A 21,569-nucleotide genomic window follows, 5' to 3' on the forward strand; every position below is an offset into this window, starting at 1 on the left:
ATTTATACGTTCATGTTATGTGTTCATCTGTAGATTTAACAAAAAATCTTTTTATTCTGAAAAACCGTGACGGAAGTGTCGTATCGGGTAGTTACCATTCATAGGTAGTTACACCCCAGAGCCACAACGTTTACCGCAGTGAAGAGAAGTGAACAGCCATTTTCCTGAAGACTTTAATTAAAAACACAACACATTTAACCAGCTTTTGTTTATATCTGATGATAAAAAGGGTTTTAATCTAAAATTATCAATCATTTTATTTCAGGGTTTTGCGTGTTTGTCATCGCTTTAGCTAACGTAGCCGCGTGAGCCCATCGCGTGTCGCCGACGAAGGTAAGAGAGCTAAGTTAGCTGCTAACTGCTCATTAGCTTTAGCGTCAGCCAGCTAAAAGTAAGCTTAATTTATTTCACATTTTCATGTTTTGGAAGGTTAAGGGAATTATCTAAAAATATCTACTAGGGGCCATCATGCTCACCAGTGTACCCCAACAAGAGTGTTTGACGTCAACTAAAGTTAGCTTGTTTGCAACTTTGTAACAGTTATTTTTTGGATTAACGTAATGTTTACCATGTCATTTAATTATCTCAAGGCTTTTATTGTCATTCGTACATAGCTACAGTGTAGTTATGTCGTTGAAAATCTTAGGTCACAGGCTCCTCCAATAGTGCAACACAATAAAACAGATAAAATAGTGCAAGTAAATAAAAATTAATCTTGTTGTATTATTACGTTGGCTTAATAATAATAATAATAGTGTTAATTTGTTTGTACAGCTATAAAATATATTACATATGTTCCTAACAGTTTTAATCTTTGTTTCAGGAGATCATTTACAGTAACTGCAGTCTATGCTGTTGAGTTTCAAGCTTTGAGGAGTGTTTGGATTCACTTATTAAACAGACGTCTTCTTAGGGTGACATTGGCTTCTAAATCTAGGTGCAAATTAAAGATGACCCTTGATAGACCTTTCTCCCTGTTGCGAGAAACTAGACAGTCTAGATCATTTTCAGGCAGATGAGATGAAAACAATTTTCCTTGACAATACCCATAGTTCAGGTAGTTCAGTAATAACTGCTTCTCCAGTAGTGATGTGTTCGTCTGCAACCTCTATTTTGTAACTAAAAACCTATTTCCCTAAAGGTTGACAAAATGTCACGACCACGGTCCAGATCACCGCATTACAGGTAAATGCGTTAGATTTGATTTAATTTACTCTTAATACTCAGAAATGAATATCTGCATGTTTGTTGTTGTAAGGAATCCCAATATTAATGGTTTATTTCTTGGTTGCTGTATTACAATTGGTGACACAGGTTTTCTGTTTACATTTTCTTTTTCAGGAGGTTCCCATGGGATGAACCCGACTTTGATCATCACAAACTTGTTGCAGACCTGGACACTAATCCGTCAGATAGGAGCCCCTTCCCTGAGGAACACTGGGGTTACTTTAGGGAGGACATGCACCCTGAAGCCCAGAGAAGATCCCCTCCTTTCCAAGATAACCGTCAGTTTGGGCATCAACGTCGTCCAACCAAGGCGGACTTTGACCCCAGAAGACTACTATCGCCGCATCGTGATGCTGTGGGCTTTGAAGATGACCGGAGGCTTTCCCCGCTGCAAGATGGAGCAGGAGGTAGACACAGAGGAGGCTTCAAAGAAATATTCCAGAGTTTTGAAAACAGGCAGAGGTTGCCACAGTCGCCTCCAAGGCTCGAGAGGGAAACATTGCCGCTGATGCCAAGGCCTCACTCAGACCACAAACCAAGAGAGCCAGTAGGAGGCTGGAGGAGAGAGGAGCAGGGCAGAGGTCAAGGGGGGTTCAGGGACCTCAGTCCCAGTGTGAGATCGGATGACCAGAGAGGAGGACCAGGTAGGGAGAGAGAAAAGAGGAACACACAGGGTCCTTTTAGAGACAGACGGAGAGAGGATTCACAGCAGGAGAGGAACCCCTCCTTTAAAATGCAAAGAAGAGAAATGGATGACGCCACTCACCTTGGGTAAATTTAAAGCAAAATGCTTTGCAGCACTGTCTCAAGGAAACGAAGAATGCAGAAGATTCTCATCTTTCTAATTTTCCATAGAGCAAAATTCCTTACTGTTTGTCATCACACCCTATTTTGGCATGACATAAATTACTTGTATTCTGCATGAACTGTCTTGCATTGCAACTCTTTCTGATTCCTTAAAAATCTGCATGTATTTTACTGAACCAATAGTTGTGAATGAAACAAATCTGTTTAAAGATCTCTTGTTATAGGTTTAACAGATATTTGATATAGACTGTGAGATAAATCCAAGGCTAATTCAAGTGTACATTCAAGTTGAATTTGAAGCATGAATAATTGTTGAACCATGTCACCTCCTCTTATGCTGTCACACAGGAATGAGGAGGACTTTGGGGAACAGCGTTACTCGGTGAACTCTCCCAGAGATAGGTTTGAAGGAGACGCTCAGGTGGGCCTCCCCCGTGGAGACATTCGGCACTCGGGAGCACTCGTCATTGAACATGGTCACGGCATCGCAAACAGCAGACAACCGCCACAATGGGAAAAAGTTAGCGGTCGTGGAGACCCTGACTTTGATCGACCTAGGAGTCCCCGTCCCATGAGCTCCTCCCAGGAGCGTTTTAGGGCGCCGGACAGCAGGGTGGATGATGGTGAAAACACAAGGGGACGCCATTTTCAAGATAACTGGAAAGAATCCAACTATAATGAAACGAGGAGGAACCCCACGCCCCAAGATATACCAAACCCCGTGAAATATGGTAATCGAGGTCATGTGAACCCCAGGGGGAGGGGCGGCCCTCGCCAAGCAAAAGGGCAATTTAATCGCGGTCAAGGAGGACGGACCCCACTTCCAAGGAATCAACCTCGCGTACAGCAGTCCTCCCAGGGATACCAAGGTCTTGAAGAGCAAAGACCAGCTTTCCGACCCTTAAGGGATGATTCCTACGAGGATCCCATTGAAGAGGAGCCCGAGTGGGCAGAAGAAGACAGAATTCAGCAGTGGGAACCTCAGAGGCCTGTCAGCGTGGACCATCGCCTACAGAAGAATGACTTTGACCCGAAAATGCCCCGTCAGAGGGCGCGAGGATTGAACGAACAGAAAACCAACAAACATACGAGCGTCGCAACGGAGGAAACGCTAACCATCAAAGTGGACATGAGCCGACCCGCAAAAACAAACAGGTAGAGTAATTTTTTTATAAATCATCCAGGGTGAGAGGGGAAAGTTCACACTTCTCTTTGTAAGATCATTGAAAGCTGCTTAAGAAGGAAGGAAAACGATAGGGAAAGGGAAGGCTTGTTGAAAATCTCAGAAAGACTGCATTTGAACTGGATTGTGTTGCAGTTTGTACCTCTGCTTATACCCCCCATTGGTACTGTAAAGCACTTTTGCTACAAGCATCTACCAGATTTGCTGTTGAATCAAACTACCAGGATGCTTTGCAGAAGTTTAATCTGAAGGGGAAGTCCCCCTCAATGAAAATCAGGAAGAGACACACAGCGTGTTTGCTGTAGAAGCCCAGGAAACCTGCACCCATCCAGAAGAAATCAAACCCAAGGTTAAGAACTGAAGAGAGGGAGTGTTATTGGGAAAGTGGCCACAAAAGCTGCAAATCACTCCTTTTTATATTCTACACAAATAGGAACACTCACCAGCTTGCTGTTGTGCTAATGCCATTATAAGATTGGGAGGACTTGGCCTAATCCAGGATGATGCAGGAGATGATACATGATGATGATGATGATACATGATGATGATGATGCAGGAGAGCAAAACACCTCCAAAAAACTGAAGAAAACTCTGTCAAGGCATATAGTTTAAAAAGAAAGAAGGGAACACTGCATTACCTCACTGATTTGTGGCAGAGAAGCATCATAATGACAACTTTCATCTCAAATGTACTATATTTGTGACTTTTATTCAAAGTCTCATCAAGTTTGCACTCGGATGCAGAAGACAACCATAGAGAGGCCAAAGAGTGCACACCACCAGGCAGACCACAAAAGGAGCAAGCGTTGTGAGTCAATAGGCTGCTGAAGTGGATCGCATCACAATCAGAATTCCTCTATTAGTCTCGCAGTAGGAAATGTACAATGTGGACTATTGAAAGCACATGACCCAGGAGAGAGGAAAAAGCCTGCAGACATTACATGTGCTTCGGTATGTCATTACATTTTTTCTATCCTTTTTTCTTTTTACTGAAATGGACGGACATCACGTTGAAGCTCTCCATCGATGTGACAATCTATTTGATGCACATTTTCAGGTTAAACTAAATTCTCACAGGCCACACACCTCAGGTTGAGCTGATTTCAACATTATCTGTTAGGAATTCTTGGCCTCATTTGAAGAAACTTCCATTACGATGTGAAGCTGGGTTTGGAAACCAGACACCACTGAAACTGAAGAAGGAAATATCTGTTTCCTGAAGAAACGTTGCTCAAGGGAAGGAAGTCAAAGAAAGGCAATATACTACGTTGTGATGTGTCGCAATTTCAACTGAGCACACATAAGAAAGGAATCGGCTGTTAAAGGAAGATCTGATAGCTCTGCCATTTGAGAAAGAAAACATCTGGAATATTTTAACGGGATAAATCAAGAAGTTTGACACGAGGGCTTTTTCCAGCTTGACCAAAGCTGTTGGTCCACATGCCACATCAGATGTATTGAAATGGAACAAACCTGCATACGTTGATCAGTGGGAAAAAAGCATGGTCAAAATAAGTTTCTACACTATGTAGATGAGCAGTGAGAAGAAGATCTGCATTGGCCAGACACTGAAACACTTTCGCAACTTGGCAAATATATTTCAGGAAGAGGATTCAAAGCATGTCCAGTATTCAAATGCTGAGAAGCATCCATGTTAAGGCAAACATTTCTAACTCTGGAATATTGTTTTTGTCCAGCTTGGTAGGAGACTGATGGATTAACAAATACCTCACCTACAGCTGATATCGGAAAATATGAGAAGCTGTGAATCTCAGTTATCAAAAAAGCAGCAAAATAGGACACCTGGCAGAATTCATACACGTCGTTGAAAGAAATTGAAGCCATGCAAGTAAACATCAACACTTTCAATGGGATGCTGTCGCAAAGAAAATATGAAGATAAGAACATAAACATCCTCAACAGAGAAATGAAAGCCCTGTACGCGATCATCGTCATCATCAACAGATGGATTGCAGACTCCTAATCAAAGCCTTGAGGATAAATATCAATGCTTTTAGAAGGGGAAAGCCTGAACACAAGTGAGAAACTGAAGCAACATTGGGTTAACATAAAAGTGCAAACCTTGAAAACACATATTGGTGTTGCTAAAGGAGACATGTGCATTCAACTCGAAGCTATTAAACATCTAAATATCTGGACAATTGAGGAAGTCATCCACGCTCCGAAGTCGTACATGTAAATATCGTCATCCTGAAAAGAAGAGAATTCAAGCCTGAAAATGAACATCTCCGCTTATTTTCATTTAATTTCAAACCTTTATTTATCCAGGTGAATCCCATTGAGATCATTGATCTCTTTTTCAAGGGAGACCTGCTCAAGTAGGTTCCACATGAAACATAAAAAAACAAACAGAACAACAAAAGGACATTTTACAGCATCATTACAGGGATTACAATTTACATAGCTATCCACATGAACACGTACCAACAGCTTCCGATTGAGTAGCATCCAACCGAGCTTTAAAAACATTTAGTGGCATCAGATTGCTCAGTTTCCATTTCAATTGCAGACTATTCCAAGACAGTGGAGCTGCGCATCTAAATGCTATCTTCCCTAAAACAGTCCTAGCAGTTATGAAAGAAGAAAGTTCAAATTGCTGGTAAGCTACAAATATAATCCATGGCAATCAATGGGAAAAAATAAGTTTCATCAGCGCTTTTAAGAGAAAAGAGAAGGACAGCATCCTAAATTCTGCAAGAATGTAAATCAAAGGCAAGTGGATCCAAAAGCTGAAGGAGGATCATCCTGGAGGAACTGGGAGGCAAGTTTGAACAGATTATTGATCAAGACACGATATTTGATGAAGCCAAGCTCCCCATAGCGGAGTCACAAACATCACTGGAGTCGTCAACATATCAGAAGAAGAAAAACTGCTGACGGGATATTGAACGTTTAATGGATGAATCGAGAAGAGAAGTGTGAACTTTCTCCCGACGTTTTAAACTCCCCTGTCTCTATAAAGAGAGATATCTTGATTTCCCTCTGAAAAAACAAAAAATCCATAAAATATAATGAATTTGTTCGATTCTCTGTACTTTCAAGGGTGAACATCGACCTTTTGTTATGCTACATGTAGGGTGTAATTATTGTACACATTAGTTATCAATTGTGGGACTCAGGGAAGGTAAGTTTGCTGGGTAAGGTAAACGTTGCTTTTATTTAAATGTAATATTATTTACCTACATGTGATTTAGAAAGAAACATTATTTTTCAAAAGAAATAAGCATTTTGTCTAAACTTTTAATAAAAAGTACATTAACATTTGGTCTTTCAGGACACAACACATTTTAATTTTTCTGGCTACTTGTCACCTTGATATTCTTGTTCAAAATAACTTGTATAAATGGTAGTCAAGGTCATTTCCAATGTGTTATACACAGTTACACATTTGGTTAGGTTTCATTCTCCCTCTCTCCTCCTGCAGCTTGCTGTTTTACTCTTCCGACCGGCAGCTCTCATTAGACCTGGTTAACGTCGGCCGGCAGCGCCTGGAGTTCCTGCCGATGCTCGAGCACTCGGGCACGTACCGGGAGAGTGCCACGCACACCGGGACCTTCGCCCAGGAAATCATCACACTGGTACACCAGGTCAAAGGTCAGCACTGCATACAATTAATGTACACTGTCCCTTGTTTTAAATAAATCAATTCAATACATATCTATCTGTCAAGTCTTTGGCTGAATTCTGTAACAGTAAAACATACAGGAGGACAGAAATGATTTATTTTGTTAGCATAATGTTTTGTAAAAAAAAAAGGTGTGGACATAATATAAAAAATAAGGTTTAGTAAAGGTGATTAAGTCAAACGGGATGTAAGCGAATATGGAATTATGATTTACGTGAGCACAATATTTAATTTTTCAAGAGGAATGAACTTCACATAGTTATTTAGAAATGTAAGTGATTGCGGTGTAATAAATAATGTATATTACACCATGCATATAGTAATTCACACTAACAAGATGTAAGTGGACAGATATTTGTGTTGTATTGACGCTTGTGCTGAAATATATCTCAAATAAAGTTCTAGAATTTAATATAAAATTACAGCAAACAGACACAAAACAGTTACATTTGATTCAAGACATCTTACAAAAATGATATCATGAAATAAATACCCAACATATTGAGGTATGATAAAACTCTTTCTTACCTGCTTTTACAGAGCAGTATTTCAGATCTGACGGGGCCAGCCTGAATGAGAGATTCTCAACGCCTCAGAAAGGGGTCTTCTCTGAGGAGGAGGAGACCGAGGAGCTGACGCTGGACGAGAGGTTCAGCGAAAACCGGTTTGTAAAATGTTCACAGACGTGCATACTGCTTCTCGTACAGATGTAAAGAAATCACTAATTACATTTGTATAAATCATACAGAACTCTTTATATTCATTATTTGCTATATTGTTGTCATGGTTTTCAAATATTTAAATCCCTTCCTTGTAAAATTGCATTCAAGCTCCATGTGCTCCACATATCTTACTGTCACTTCATTCCTGTCTTTTATTCTTGTTTTATTCTATATATCTAGATGTGTTTGTATTCTCTCGGGTCTGAAATGACGGCTTTGTCTCTTGCAGAGGCTTCAGCTTAAATATGAACTCGCTGCTTGACGATGAAGAGCCTCTGTTCTCCAGACTGGGACCCTTACCGGTAAATACACATCTTTGAACTTGGTACCCTAAAACCACTAGAGCTTCTCATAAGGCTCTGCGATTCATTCATATTCTATCTATCTCAGGTTTCATAAAGGATGTCCTTTTCTTGCACCTTCCTCTCGACAGTAAAGCCATGTTATTTTCTCATGTCCCTTTATGAAAGCAACACTAGTCAACCCTCCAGTATCATAGCAGTATTGATCTTGAGGTATCGTGTAAAAGATATTGCAACATTTGATAAAATCCATATTGCCCAGCCCTTATTCCTGATGAGCTTCGTGGATACATTTCTACTTGAAAACATGTTTTTTGATCGATGTTCCAGCCGGTGCGGGGCCCGGGGGACCTGAGGCACGACCTTGAGCGGAGGAGGCAGGAGAGACTGGAGGGAGTCAAAGTCACGATATCGGGGAGCAATATGTCACAGCGCCCCCTCGGGCCCATCAGGTGACATTACACTCCTTCTTCCTGCTGTCATTACTTTTCTATTGACCCTAAAATCATTTATGTTTTGGGTAAAAACATAGAATATTTACACAAATATCTTATTAGGTACTTTAACTTTACCTGATTGTCTTCTTCTCAGAGAGTAATATCGTATAAATATAAAATAAGAAAATCGACAAACTTCCATCTTGTGGACATTGTGTTCATGTTTCTCTCAGCGAGCCGAGTTTAGAGTACGAAGACAAAATGTCTCCGATGGAGGAGGAAGGCTTCTCCAACTGGCCGGAGGAGCAGAGCAGGAGGCGAGAAGGAAACATGGTGAGGGTTAAAGAGCTAGAGTTTGACCTCTGACCTTTCTACAATGTGCTCCATCTGATTAATGGAGACTGCATGTCAGATTTCAAAGTGAATCTTAAACCTTTCTTTCCTTCTTTAGGGACCACGGAGAGGCGCTCCCTTTGCCTCCCAGCGCAGAAACACTCGCCCCGCTAACCGGCTCGGACCAATGAGACGACCAAACAACCGAAACCCCCCCGTAGGTACCTGAACAACGATTACAGCTTCAATCAGGGGTCGCTTAATGCCGATATAATTCATATTCCTGTAATAACAGACTTACTGCTTTCTAGTAAGTTTCACCTCTTTGGTTTCCATAAACAATAGAAACATATTATTAAGGATGTTTTCCCATGTTTGCAAGATCTCACATAAAAATATATATTACTCAAACTGATGGTTTTCAATCCAGTGTGCTTCTCATCATCAATTTGGGCAACATATCATTTTGTTTGGTTGTATCTTGGCAATATTATGTTGTCAGCAGACGATATTAAACTATTTAAAATAAATAATAAGACATCAATATTTCACCGTAACCCTTTTAAAGCGCATGTTTTCCAGCCAGCATTAAATTGAGTATACAGGACTGTCTCAGAAAATTAGAATATTGTGATAAAGTTCTTTATTTTCTGTAATGCAATTAAAAAAAAAAAAAAAATGTCATACATTCTGGATTCATTACAAATCAACTGAAATATTGCAAGCCTTTTATTATTTTAATATTGCCGATTATGGCATACAGCTTAAGAAAACTCAAATATCCTATCTCTAAATATTAGAATATCATGAAAAAGTATACTAGTAGGGTGTTCAACGAATCACTTGAATCGTCTAATTAACTCGAAACACCTGCAAGGGTTTCCTGAGCCTTGAAAAACACTCAGCTTGGTTCAGTAAACTAAATCACAAGTATGGGGAAGACTGCTGATCTGACTGCTGTCCAGAGGACCGTCATTGACACCCTCCATCAGGAGGGTAAGACACAAAAAGAAATTTCTCAAAGAGCAAGCTGTTCACAGAGTGCAGTTTCAAAGCACATCCACAAAAAGTCTGTTGGAAGGGGGAAATGTGGCAGGAAACGCTGCACAACCAAGAGAGATGACCGCAGCCTTAACAGCATTGTGAAGAAGAGTCGCTTCCAGAATTTGGGGGAGCTTCAAAGACAGTGGACTGAAGCTGGAGTCCAGGTATCAAAAGTCACTGTTCACAGACGTGTCCGGGAAATGGGCTACAATAGCCGTATTCCCATGGTCAAGCCACTTCTGAACTCAAGACAACGGAAGAGGCGTCTGACTTGGGCTAAGGAAAAGAAGCACTGGACAGTTGCACAGTGGTCCAAAGTCCTCTTTTCAGACGAAAGCAAGTTTTGTATTTCATTTGGAAGTCAAGGCGCCAGAGTCTGGAGAAAGGCTGGAGAGGAGCAAAATCCAAGTTGCTTGAAATCCAGTGTGAAGTTCCCACAGTCAGCGATGGTTTGGGGAGCCATGTCAGCTGCTGGTGTTGGTCCACTGTGTTTCATCAAGCCCAGAGTAAATGCAGCTGTGTACCAAGAGATTTTAGAGCACTACATGCTTCCGTCTGCTGAAAAGCTCTATGGAGATGAGGAATTCATTTTCCAGCATGATCTGGCACCTGCCCACAGTGCCAAAACCACCAGTAACTGGTGTACTGACCATGGCATTACTGTCCTCGATTGGCCTGCAAATTCCCCTGACCTGAACCCCATAGAGAATATGTGGGGTATTGTGAAGAAGAAGCTGAAAGACACCAGACCCAACAATGCTAATGAGCTAAAGGCCGCTATTGAAGCATCCTGGGCATCCATAACACCTCAGCAATGCCACAGGCTGATTGCCTCCATGCCACGCCGCATTGATGCAGTAATCCGTGCAAAAGGATTCCCAACCAAGTACTGAGTGCATTAATGGACATTTTCAAATGTTTGATTGTGTTTTGCTGTTATAAATCTTTTTTTTTTACTTGGTCTGAGGAACTATTCTAATTTTTTGAGATAGGATTTTTGAGTTTTCTTAAGCTGTATGCCATAATCAGCAATATTAAAATAATAAAAGGCTTGCAATATTTCAGTTGATTTGTAATGAATCCAGAATGTATGACATTTTTGTTTTTTTAATTGCATTACAGAAAATAAAGAACTTTATCACAATATTCTAATTTTCTGAGACAGTCCTGTACATTTTAATTATTGCCTAGCTTAGGTCGTACCATTTCTATTAACATTTGTATTTAAATCTACTAATTAGAAATCTGTCAGAAGTCCTGTTTTATTTATGTAACCTCAAACCAAACTCTCGACCCTTAGAAACGTAAGTGTTTTATGGAGTGTTTGGCTGCCGAGGTCATCCCCTCCTCACCTCCTCTCTTTCCATTCGGTCTGAATCTCCCTCATATTGTTTCTAACTGACCTCAGCTCTTTCTCTCTCTGTATTCACCTCTCTTAGGTCCTAACTGGTGATCGGAAACTGGACATGTATCCTGTTATGAATTACATTTAAACCTTACCTTAAAAAAAAAGCCAATCAAATGTATATTGTGTCCATTTCAGGAAAAAATAACTAGTATTGGTTTTTCCCTTGCATCAAATTGTGAAGAAGTCTCAGTGAAGAAAAAGCTATTTGATTAGGATGAATGTTGAAACCTACATTCACACCTTTCCATCTTTGTTTAAATGTGTCTCTGTGTTTTTGATCTTTTCACTTCGTCTTTATAAAGTCTTGATTTAAAATGTTTTTTTTCTTTTTTAACTCAAACGGTCGCTGTTTATCAGAATTCATTTCATTTTCCAACATCTAGGTTTATTGTTGGAGATAAATACATTTAGTTTATGTCGCTCATGTGAATCAACGGTACTTAAACGCTCTTTGTTCACCAAGTCGTTATGTCTGTCTTTGTCTCGGATTTATCACGTCTGTACCGTTTAGTTTAACGTCACACAGTTATTGCTGAATAAATACAATATTTCTCATTTTGCTTTTGTGTCATTTGTTGTTGCCAAGTCAACTGTTCTTATTGGGTAACTAGTGAAGCTCACGACCAGGCCGCCTTCAAAAAAGAATAGCTATCAAATGTTTTGAAAGACGTTTTTCACAGAAGACATTTTGACTAGTTTCACTAATGACAAAACAAATGTTCAACCTCTTTCTTAATTGTCAAATTGTGTTCTGTGAAAAGATCAGATGCATGTACTGCACATATTCTATCATGAGGTTTTGTTCTAGTTTGAGTTTCTCAATTTGAAGTTATTCAGAGCGACTTTGCTGTAAATATTCCGTGGCCACTTTCACACAAGTAACGTGTTTTCGCCTGATTTAAATGACACAAACCTTTGTTGAGTATGAGTAATAGAAAGCTGTATAAAATCAAGATATAAAAAAAACAATACATTTGAGTTTACATTTTTTTTGTCAAATTATTATTTATTTCAAACCACGGTGAAAAGACATAATAAAAAAGACAACAGTTAAGGTTTACAACAGTTTTTCACGAGTTATTTGTATAGGCTGAAACATTTACTGACACTTGAGTCACAATTTGAACGGCTTAAAGTCCGCTTAATTCACAACACGTCTTAGCTACCTTTTTAGATTATAAACCTCACAGTTTACAACTTCACACATTAATACAAAACTCCATTTAGCTGTGGACAAACATAGCAGCGTCACTGTTAAAGCAGCAGCACATTTTTTGCATTGATTGATTCTTTTAAGTTGAGAACTTTGGTTAGAAGGCACTGAAACTGAGATAAAGTCTAGAATACATCTTTTTATAAATCATTTTTGTGAGACAAATTCCTACAGCAATTCCTATTGTGTAATTTTCACGTAAACAAATACAGTTGTTGACATAGATTAACCTCATAGCTCCAAATACAATATCACCAGTTTATTTAACTTAGCTTTTACATTTTCTTAACCAGTAAAGGAAAAATAAGTGTTTCTGATAATCCAAAAAACGTGTGTGTTTCCTAACCTCTGAGATTAATACTTATATCAGCTTTCCAAAAAACCGACAGCAGAGACAGGCAGGCTTCATGAGTGTTCGTCGGCTCCTCTTTATCGAGTAAGGAGGCGACAGCTCCTCCAGCTAACCCTGGAGGTCCTCCTGGGGCCCGGAGACCCTGTAGCCCCAGGAGGACGTCTGGGGGTGAGTTAAATGTGTTTCCATAGAACAGGGGTACTCAAACTTTTTTGTTAAAGGTCCACTTGTGAATCTTATACAAGGTCAATGGTCCGGATCAATGCCAGTAAAGTCCCCCCCCCCTCCCCCACCCCCGGAGCGGAGCAACGAAACTGAAATTAAGAAGCAGTTTTGGCGCGCAATGCCTGGGGCCCCCTTGAGGGGGTTTCCCGACATATCGTTGTAGTAAATTAAAGGGTGTTTCATGTTGTCGTTGCTGTGGACCTTCTTAATCTTTTTTTATGTTCTTTTTTTTTTAAAGAAAATTACATTTTGAAATTATTACGTTTATTCTGGTTATTTTTGTGTTTGTATCTTTGATTTTAAATTTATTTATTTATTGAATGTTTTGTGAGCTGAGCTGTGTGGTTTTATATTTTATGTATCTCTCTGTACAGCACTTTGGTCTGGAGGTTTTAAAGTGCTATATGAATAAAGTTGGATTGGATTAATCTACTTTATTTGGGGGCCCCATTCTGGTCCAAGCACTTGCCTGTCGGTAGACGGCGCCCCTGTACACACACACATTCAATACATACATACAGTATGATGGCTTGAACTAGTGGGAGAAATGGCACAGAAATGGCACAGAATTTAACTTTATCTCTGGTAGAATTCTGATCAGGCATTAGCTCCGCCTCCTCTTTTTTTTTTTTTCAAGCTGAGGACCCAAAATCCGCGTTTCTCTAACAGGGCTACAAAAGAGGGGTATGATGAGCAGTATGAGGCATGGCTACAATGGGTGATCTGTTTGGTATTTTAAGCACAAAACTTTACAGACATGTTTTGTATAGGTATGGCCCTACAATATATTTTTCCAATATAGCATGATAGGTCCACTTTAATTTTCATCAGATTCAGAAATTCTTTTTTTTTTTTTACCAATTCTTTTTTCTTTTTTTTTTAATAATGGGGCAACGGGTTCGGTCCGGATTGATTTGCAGTTCGGTCCGGAGTTGGAGAAGCCCTGCCATAGAAGAAGAAGAAAAAGTGTGTGTGGTTGGGGGAGTCAGAGGCCTGAGCCGCAGGGTAACGGTCGGAACGCCACCTCCATGTTCTCCTCCAGGATGATGTCGAAACGGCACATTAGAGGCCTGACGGAGGAGAAAGACAAAGCGTAGATGTTTCTTATTATTATATAGAAATTAATGAAATGCTTTAAAGAGATACTGCAGTTCCGTTAAACACACTGGCATTTAAAGGGGTACACTTCTGAAATCTTGAACAACAAATGAAAATATTCTTATAAATAATACAATTTCTCCCATCTCCCGGGGGGAGGTCACTGAGGTCGTCAAACAACTTCACAGTGGCAAAGCCCCGGGGGTGGATGAGATCCGTCCAGAAATGCTGAAGGCTCTGGGTGTTGAGGGACTGTCATGGTTGACACGTCTCATCAACGTTGCGTGGAAGTCGGAAACAGTACCGAAGGAGTGGCAGACCGGCGTGGTGGTTCCCCTTTTCAAAAAGGGGGATCAGAGGGTGTGTGCCAATTACAGAGGCATCACACTACTCAGCCTCCCCGGGAAAGTTTACTCTAAGGTACTCGAAAGGAGGGTCAGGCCGATTGTCGAACCTCAGATTGAGGAGGAACAATGCGGATTCCGTCCTGGTCGTGGAACGACGGATCAGCTTTTTACTCTCGCAAGGATCCTGGAGGGGGCCTGGGAGTATGCTTATCCAGTCTACATGTGTTTTGTAGACTTGGAGAAGGCGTATGACCGGGTTCCCAGGGAGTCACTGTGGGAGGTGCTGCGGGAGTATGGGGTGAGGGGGTCTCTACTCAGGGCCATCCAATCTCTGTACTCCCAAAGCGAGAGCTGTGTCCGGGTCCTCGGCAGTAAGTCAGACCCATTTCAGGTGAGGGTTGGCCTCCGCCAGGGCTGCGCTTTGTCACCAATCCTGTTTGTAATATACATGGATGGGATTTTGAGGCGTAGTCGTGGGGGAGGGGGTCTGCAGTTCAGTGGACTAAGGATTGCACCACTGCTTTTTGAAGATGATGTGGTTCTGATGGCTTCATCGGTCTGCGACCTTCAGCACTCACTGGATCGGTTCGCAACCGAGTGTGAAGCGGCTGGGATGAGGATCAGCACCTCCAAATCTGAGGCCATGGTTCTCACAGGACACCGATGGACTGTCCACTCCAAGTAGGGAATGGGTCCTTACCCCAAGTGAAGGAGTTCAAGTATCTCGGGGTCTTGTTCTCGAGTGAGGGAACAATGGAGCGTGAGATGGGTCGGAGAATCGGAGCAGCGGGAGCGGTACTGCGGTCGCTTTATCGCACCGTTGTGACGAAAAGGGAGCTGAGCCAGAAGGCAAAGCTCTCTGTCTACCGGGCCATTTTCCTTCCTACCCTCACCTATGGTCATGAAGGATGGGTCATGACCGAAAGAACGAGATCGCGGGTACAAGCGGCCGAGATGGGTTTTCTCCGCAGGGTGGCTGGTGTCTCCCTTAGGGATAAGGTGAGAAGTTTGGTCATCTGGGAGGGACTCGGAGTTGAACCGCTCCTCCTTCGCGTCGAAAGGAGCCAGTTGAGGTGGTTCGGGCACCTAGTTAGGATGCCACCTGGGCGCCTCCCTAGGGAGGTGTTCCAGGCACGTCCAGCTGGGAAGAGACCAAGGGGTAGACCTAGAACCAGATGGAGGGATTATATCTCTTCGCTGGCCTGGGAGCGCCTTGGGATCCCCCAGTCAGAGCTGGTTGATGTGGCCAGGGAAAAGAAAGTTTGGGGCTCTCTGCTGGAACTGCTACCTCCGCGACCCGACCACGGATAAGCGGGAGAAGATGGATGGATGGATAATACCATTTTGTTTTGCTCATTTCAAAAAGGTATTTTATCCTTCTTCCAACATTTGACTTTATTTTGAAAATGCACAAAAAATCGTCCTCTTTTTTATATGTTAAGTAAGTAATAAGTACAATCTTATTGTGGTCGTACGACTTGATAAACTAAATAAAACTAAAACAATTTTTTTTCGTTAAATCTTGTTTGACTGTAATTAGTAATGGTAACCATCAAATATTATCATTTTATATAAATACATTTTAGGGATAAATCAGCTTTTGACTACTAAGAAAATAAAAATCTGTCTAAGCTTAATTTGATGACTATTCTATGCTGAACTCAATATTTGGTCTTGTAAAACAATTATCTCAATCCTATCATCCCTCATCTAAGTCAATAAATCATCGACATGTCCAAACTTCGCTAAACGTGTCTCTGACCTCTCTGGGCGCTCCAGCGGTGTGAAGCGTATCCTCAGAAGTCTGATTTTGTACCGGGGGCCGATCACGTTCCCGGTGTTGATTCTCATCGAGATCTTGTGCACCTGCTGCAGATCCTCATCGAACTGGGCCAGTAGCCGTGAGGAAGTGTACTGCTCGAACCTGAGCTGCTTACTGTGAATAGAGAGGGAAGGAATTGAGTATAACATTATTTTGTGCAGATGTTCCTACAGGTTAAACTGGCATCCAGATGTTTCCCTGACTCACTGATCTATCCGGGCCTCAGTGAAGTTTTTTCCGCTGTGCAGACGGATGTAGACGACACCCCAGCGCAGGTACTGGTTCCAGGTCACCATGTCCACTCTGTAGCTCATCTCTGACACACAAAAAACATTTATTAAGTTGAAATAAAAGCAGAAAAGGTACCAGATAAATTTGAATCGTAAATAGCATGAAAAGACAGTTTATTGTTACATTCCTTTTCTCAAAAAAGTATGATTCTTTTGTATGTCGGTTGAAGCTATAACAATGTTATTTTTCAAGTGGGTCCGCTTGGTGCATGATGTTTTTAAGACTCACTCCTGTAGGGCAGCGTGCTGCTGGTGCTGAAGAAGGCTCTGGTCTGCCCCAGCTTCAGCAGCGTGTCTCTCCACTGACTCATATCATACCCTGCAGGTAGAAACAGAAAGAAACACAAACTCCATTTAATCACAGTAAGAGCTTAGATTAGCATTAAATGTTACATTAGTGCACACTTGGTGAGCTACTTTTTCTATATTTGTTGCACATTTCTGCACAATGAAACTCCGCTCTTCAACGTCCAAATTCTGATATTCTGCACATATTCAATTTTTCTACAGTTTATATAAATAAATAGTATTTTTCTGAGTTTTTAAAGGCTCATGAGAGAATAAGGCGGATGAGTTTCTCTAAATACTACCAAAAAAGTGCCTCTTTTTCTTAGTGCCTAAATAAATACTTAATGGAGGAAACAAAATCTCATCATTATTCAAAGTCAATTAACTAATAAAAATAAAAGCTATTACTACAAAATCTGTATTCGTTTTTAGAGTAAAAAGTTTGTTAGTATAATTAGGAATATGCACTTAAATTATTGAAAGTAAAATAACTCAATCCAGATAAACCCAAAACCTCAAAATTATTCATAATAGATTAAATAAAAACATTTCTTTTTATTTGTTAATTACATAATCGTTTTTAAAATAGTTCCATAGTTTCCCCTTTTTTACACCTTCATAATTATTTTAGTTTGACACCAAAGCAAATTCCTTTGATGTGTAAATGTAGTCTGTGATTAACCTGGTTCTGGTTCTGGTTCCAGCACGTACCGAGCACGGGGCAGGGTGCGGGTTTGAAGGCCTCACACTGCAGGCAGCGGCCCTCCAGGAAGTCGCTGTAGGACGAGCAGGGGTAACCGGTGAGGCTGCAGGTCCGATTCAGAGCGCACAGGAAGAGGAACATGGAGCGCTGGTGGTCACACACAAAGTACGCTTTACCTGAGGGAGACACACAACTGCAGTGTGAGTGTGTCCGGTGATTCATGGGTGTGTGTGTTGGATTGCTTAGTGTGTGTGTGTGTTTACCTGAAAATATGGTTTTGGGACACCCTGGTTGGTCTACTCCACCGTTGGCGTAGAAGTCGATATGACCGTGAGTTCCTCTCAGTCCAAACGCTGCACAGGAAAAATACATGTTGAAAATAAGACATCATTTTTATGCTGGTTATTTAGTGTCTTTAAAGCTCCCATGTCAAGCTTTTCTGGTTATTACCCGTCCCCTTGTGTGTTATGTAGTTTGTTATGCATGTAAACGGTCTGCAGAGTCACAAACCTCAAAGTACACCCTGTAGCGAGTAAAACTCTAACACAGAAAAGACCTATCTATGCTGCCTCAGAACACCTCGTTGGAGATTTCTCTTTTTCCATTTTTTTCTTCTTGGGTATAGTGACGTATTTGGGTATAGTGACTTAACGTAACGTCCGCGGAGCCGTTACGTTAAGATTTCCTCACACACACACTCAATCTTTTCTCAGCTGCAGCTCCGCGGATTTCTCAGCCTGAGACGGCGGGGCGAAGCTGTGTGTCTGTATGTGAGCACACACACAAACTCACAGCCAGGCTGTGGTTGTGTGTGTGTGTGCTCGGGCTGGGTTTCGCTGTGTCTCGCTGTCTGGCTGACGGCCACTGGGCTCACAGGGAGGGGGGGCAGGAGCTCCAACAAGCAGTTTAGGACAGAGAGTGAATACACATACTATACAGAGATGCTGTATGAGAAACCAATGTGAGTTTGGAAAATTGCATAATATAAATCTATTTTAGTAGACCTCGACAATGGATTTATGATCAGTAGAAATGGCCATGACATGGGACCTTTAAATATACTGTAAACTAACAGGTTTGCTTTCCAAACTTCCAAGTACATGTCAAGTACTTACCTGTTAAGTACCAGGTTTCTCTAAAGCACTAATGTCCCAGAGACAATCCTATGTGTTTAGTTATAGTCAGTAAATATAATTCAGAATCTTACAATCCATGTCGGTGTGAAGCACGTCCACAAACATGGCATCTGTCGGGTCCAGTCTCTCCTCTGGTATGGCGCTGGTGAACATTGGACCGGCCGGATCCAGACCTGGAGGGGAGGGGGACATAAAGATCTCTTGGCACTCGTGTAACGGAATACTGCTCTGCTGCTTCTCTGTTGGCAAGTCACATATTGATTTAATTATATTTAACTCACCTGTGATTCGTCCGATCTTCCCATGTAGGTTTGCTCCTACGAATCCGGCCAGGTGAGCTCCCAGGCTGACGCCGAGCAGGTGGACAGAGCTCAGAGACGCTCCTTCCTCCTGCAGACACAACATTTATTAAAGTGTCCACTTTTCACAGCTGCCTGGAAACATTAGGACTGAGATAAATAGTAAAGTTTCAAAAAAGAGGCTAAAAGAGCTGCTGGCATCCTTCCCACACAGGTCGTCTCACCTGCATGGTTTTGATGAATCCTGTCAGGTTGTGCGCTGCGTCCCGGGTGTATGTGACGGCGGTGAAGTAGTTGAGGTTTGCCGCTCCTTTGTTCCAGTCCACCACAATGACGTTCATGTCCTCCTGCTCCGCCAGCAGTTGCACCAGGTGGTCGATCCAGATGGGGGGGGCTCCGGTGGGCCTGTAGCCATGGATGACGAAGGCGGTGGGGCGGGACACGTTGAAGAGCAGCTGGGAGGAGGGGTGGTGGTGGTCCAGCTCGCGGCCGCAGTCCAGGTTGGAGCGGGTGTAGAGCAGCAGGCGCACGTACAGGACGGTTCCCATGAAGCAGTGCGACAGGTTCAGGTCTGTGAAGTTATCGCAGGACTCGCCCCCCCCACTCTCCTCCTGACCTGGACACACAGCAGGTCAGACATTAATGATGCTCCAGAGATCCAGAGATTTTTACTTTGGCTTAATTCTATTTTATTTTATATTTGTATTGCATATTCTTACTTTAACTTATCATGTTTATTAAATTATTATTATTCAAATGTTTATATATATTTTATTTAGTTTCACTCTAAAATGTCACAAAACTAATTTCCCCCCAGTAAAAAAAAAAGACTTCTGATCATAATCTAGTGTAATATCATATCAGCAAAAACTGGAATATTATTGATATTGAGGTATTGATTAGAAATACATTTGACGTACTCTTAAGAAGCCAAGCCCTTATGTGACGAACATTCAAAGACGTATTAAAAAACAACCTAATTAGAAGCTTCAAATGTAAAAAACCAACTAAAGCATTCAGCACAGCCCTAGTAGTTTCAAACACACCCTATAGGTAGCATTTAGCATCACAGTTAATGGTATTTTCCCCGCTGCGTTTCCCGCTCACACACAGAGCTCATCACTGCCCTCAATAGGATCATGCTGCTATAAAAAAACACTTCATCCCCTACCCAACCCGCCCCATCCTGAGCGAGAGGGTGGCCCCAATCCAGCCCCAAACACACTCATTAGTAACCTATGAATAGCTGGCTGAGAGACGGTGTGTGTGTGAGTGCGACCCGGTGTATATTTACTTTGAAACCACCAGACAGAAACAGCACGCTTCAACCTAAACAAAGAGCAGCAGGAAAGGGATACTTATCTGTTCCTTAAGCTGTCTGCAGCCACTCATACTTTACTTCAGCTTTCACTGCTTTTTAAGAAGTTCACATTTTCTTTAATGAATAAGCAGCATTGTTGGTGCTTTCCTTACCTTTGGAGAGCAGGAGGAGACCCAGCAGAAGCAGGAGTCTGCAGGAGAGCATCCTTCCTACAACAGCAGAGACAGAGAGGGGACCGATGGAGGTAAAGACAGAGAGGGGAAGAAGTGTGAATGAAGAGGGGTGGAGGGAGAGAGTAAGTGAAGGAGGGAGGGATTGTTGTGAGAGGGAGGGAGGGAGGGAGGGAGGGAGGGAGGGAGGGGGGAGAGGAGGTGCCGTCACTTACAGTAGGATCAGTTTCTAGAAGGATGGAGAGCTAATGAGGAAGGGAATGGAGAGGAATACAAAATAAATGGAGGAGAAAAGAGACAAGAGGTGTCAGTTTGGAAACAAATGTCATACGTTTTTGCTTATTTTTTTCAGAGTTTGAAGTGCTGCAAAGTAAAACTTAGTTCAAGCGTGCAAGAAAAGGATTTTCAAATATAAAAACCCAAAGTTTGGGAATTCAAAATCAGCAAAAAACTTTATTTTTAATGAAAGAATATTGTAAGTCGTTCTATTGAGAAAACCTTTCCAACAAATATACTTAGTATCTTTAAATAATAAACTTTCAATGGAATTAAAAACAAACACTAGCCTCAGACAGCTAGCCAGTCCTACTACACCCTAAACATATACATACAAAATACAATAAAAACACCTTATTGGTGAATAAATATATAGGCTACTAAAGAGGAAAATGTGTAAACCTGGTACAGTAGGTGGCCCTCGTATAGCTGCTCCTCTCCTCTGATTAGTGAGGTTGGAGTATGATTGTTTGTAATATGTAACTTTAAAAAGCTGGGGCCACTCCATTTCTGGTTATTAATAGCTCCCTGGGCTCTAACCACACGGCACCCAGCCCTTGCTGCCCTGTACTCACTGAATTCATCGTGTAATTTAACATCTAGAGACTCTGAAAACACTTCAAAAGCAGCGAAACTGAACCGAGGGTTTCAGTATTGTATCAGAGTGCACGCTGAAAACGTACAATCAGCAGTAGTAAGGCAGAGGAACCGACATGAAAACTCGAACTGGCCTCGACAAAATGTGTTTATCACAAGGAATACTGCTGCCTTCTGTATGCAATCTTGTTGTTTTACCACTTTGGTTTTGGTCCAGAATAATTCAACAAAAACCAGCGTCTTAATTATTACGATTTTAATGTTCACGGAATTAAATGAATTCAAATTCTAATAAAAAAAATTGAGAAAATGCATCCGTACAT

At 41.6% G+C, this 21,569-nt stretch overlaps 2 protein-coding genes across 3 annotated transcripts; one reads left to right on the forward strand and one right to left on the reverse strand.

Annotated features, from left to right (window-relative positions):
- The first annotated feature begins 106 nt into the window (after positions 1-106).
- LOC307025999 (uncharacterized protein) lies at positions 107-11,664 on the forward strand. 2 transcript variants are annotated; one of them, XM_079661047.1, is made up of 11 exons: positions 107-333; positions 1,142-1,185; positions 1,342-1,998; positions 2,383-3,189; positions 6,663-6,832; positions 7,404-7,527; positions 7,815-7,887; positions 8,218-8,339; positions 8,558-8,657; positions 8,776-8,878; positions 11,141-11,664. In XM_079661047.1, the coding sequence occupies exons 2-11, from the start codon at positions 1,151-1,153 to the stop codon at positions 11,152-11,154; spliced, it is 2,205 nt and encodes a 734-aa protein (XP_079517173.1). In that variant the 5' UTR covers positions 107-333; positions 1,142-1,150; the 3' UTR covers positions 11,155-11,664. The 2 variants fall into 2 exon arrangements, with proteins under 2 accessions (XP_079517173.1, XP_079517172.1); XM_079661046.1 differs by having other exon boundaries at positions 8,776-8,874.
- Positions 11,665-12,989: 1,325 nt separating this feature from the next.
- lipib (lipase, member Ib) lies at positions 12,990-20,456 on the reverse strand. The gene is made up of 10 exons (XM_079662140.1): positions 20,356-20,456; positions 19,107-19,498; positions 18,865-18,973; positions 18,655-18,756; positions 17,711-17,800; positions 17,456-17,623; positions 16,686-16,775; positions 16,374-16,482; positions 16,107-16,280; positions 12,990-13,969 (listed from the first exon to the last, which is right to left on the reverse strand). Exons 1-10 carry the CDS (start codon positions 20,405-20,407, stop codon positions 13,885-13,887), a joined length of 1,371 nt encoding a protein of 456 aa, XP_079518266.1. The 5' UTR covers positions 20,408-20,456; the 3' UTR covers positions 12,990-13,884.
- Between the last annotated feature and the right edge of the window lie 1,113 nt (positions 20,457-21,569).

This window comes from Notothenia rossii, assembly GCF_949606895.1.
Source record: "Notothenia rossii genome assembly, chromosome: 12".
NCBI lineage: Eukaryota > Metazoa > Chordata > Actinopteri > Perciformes > Nototheniidae > Notothenia > Notothenia rossii.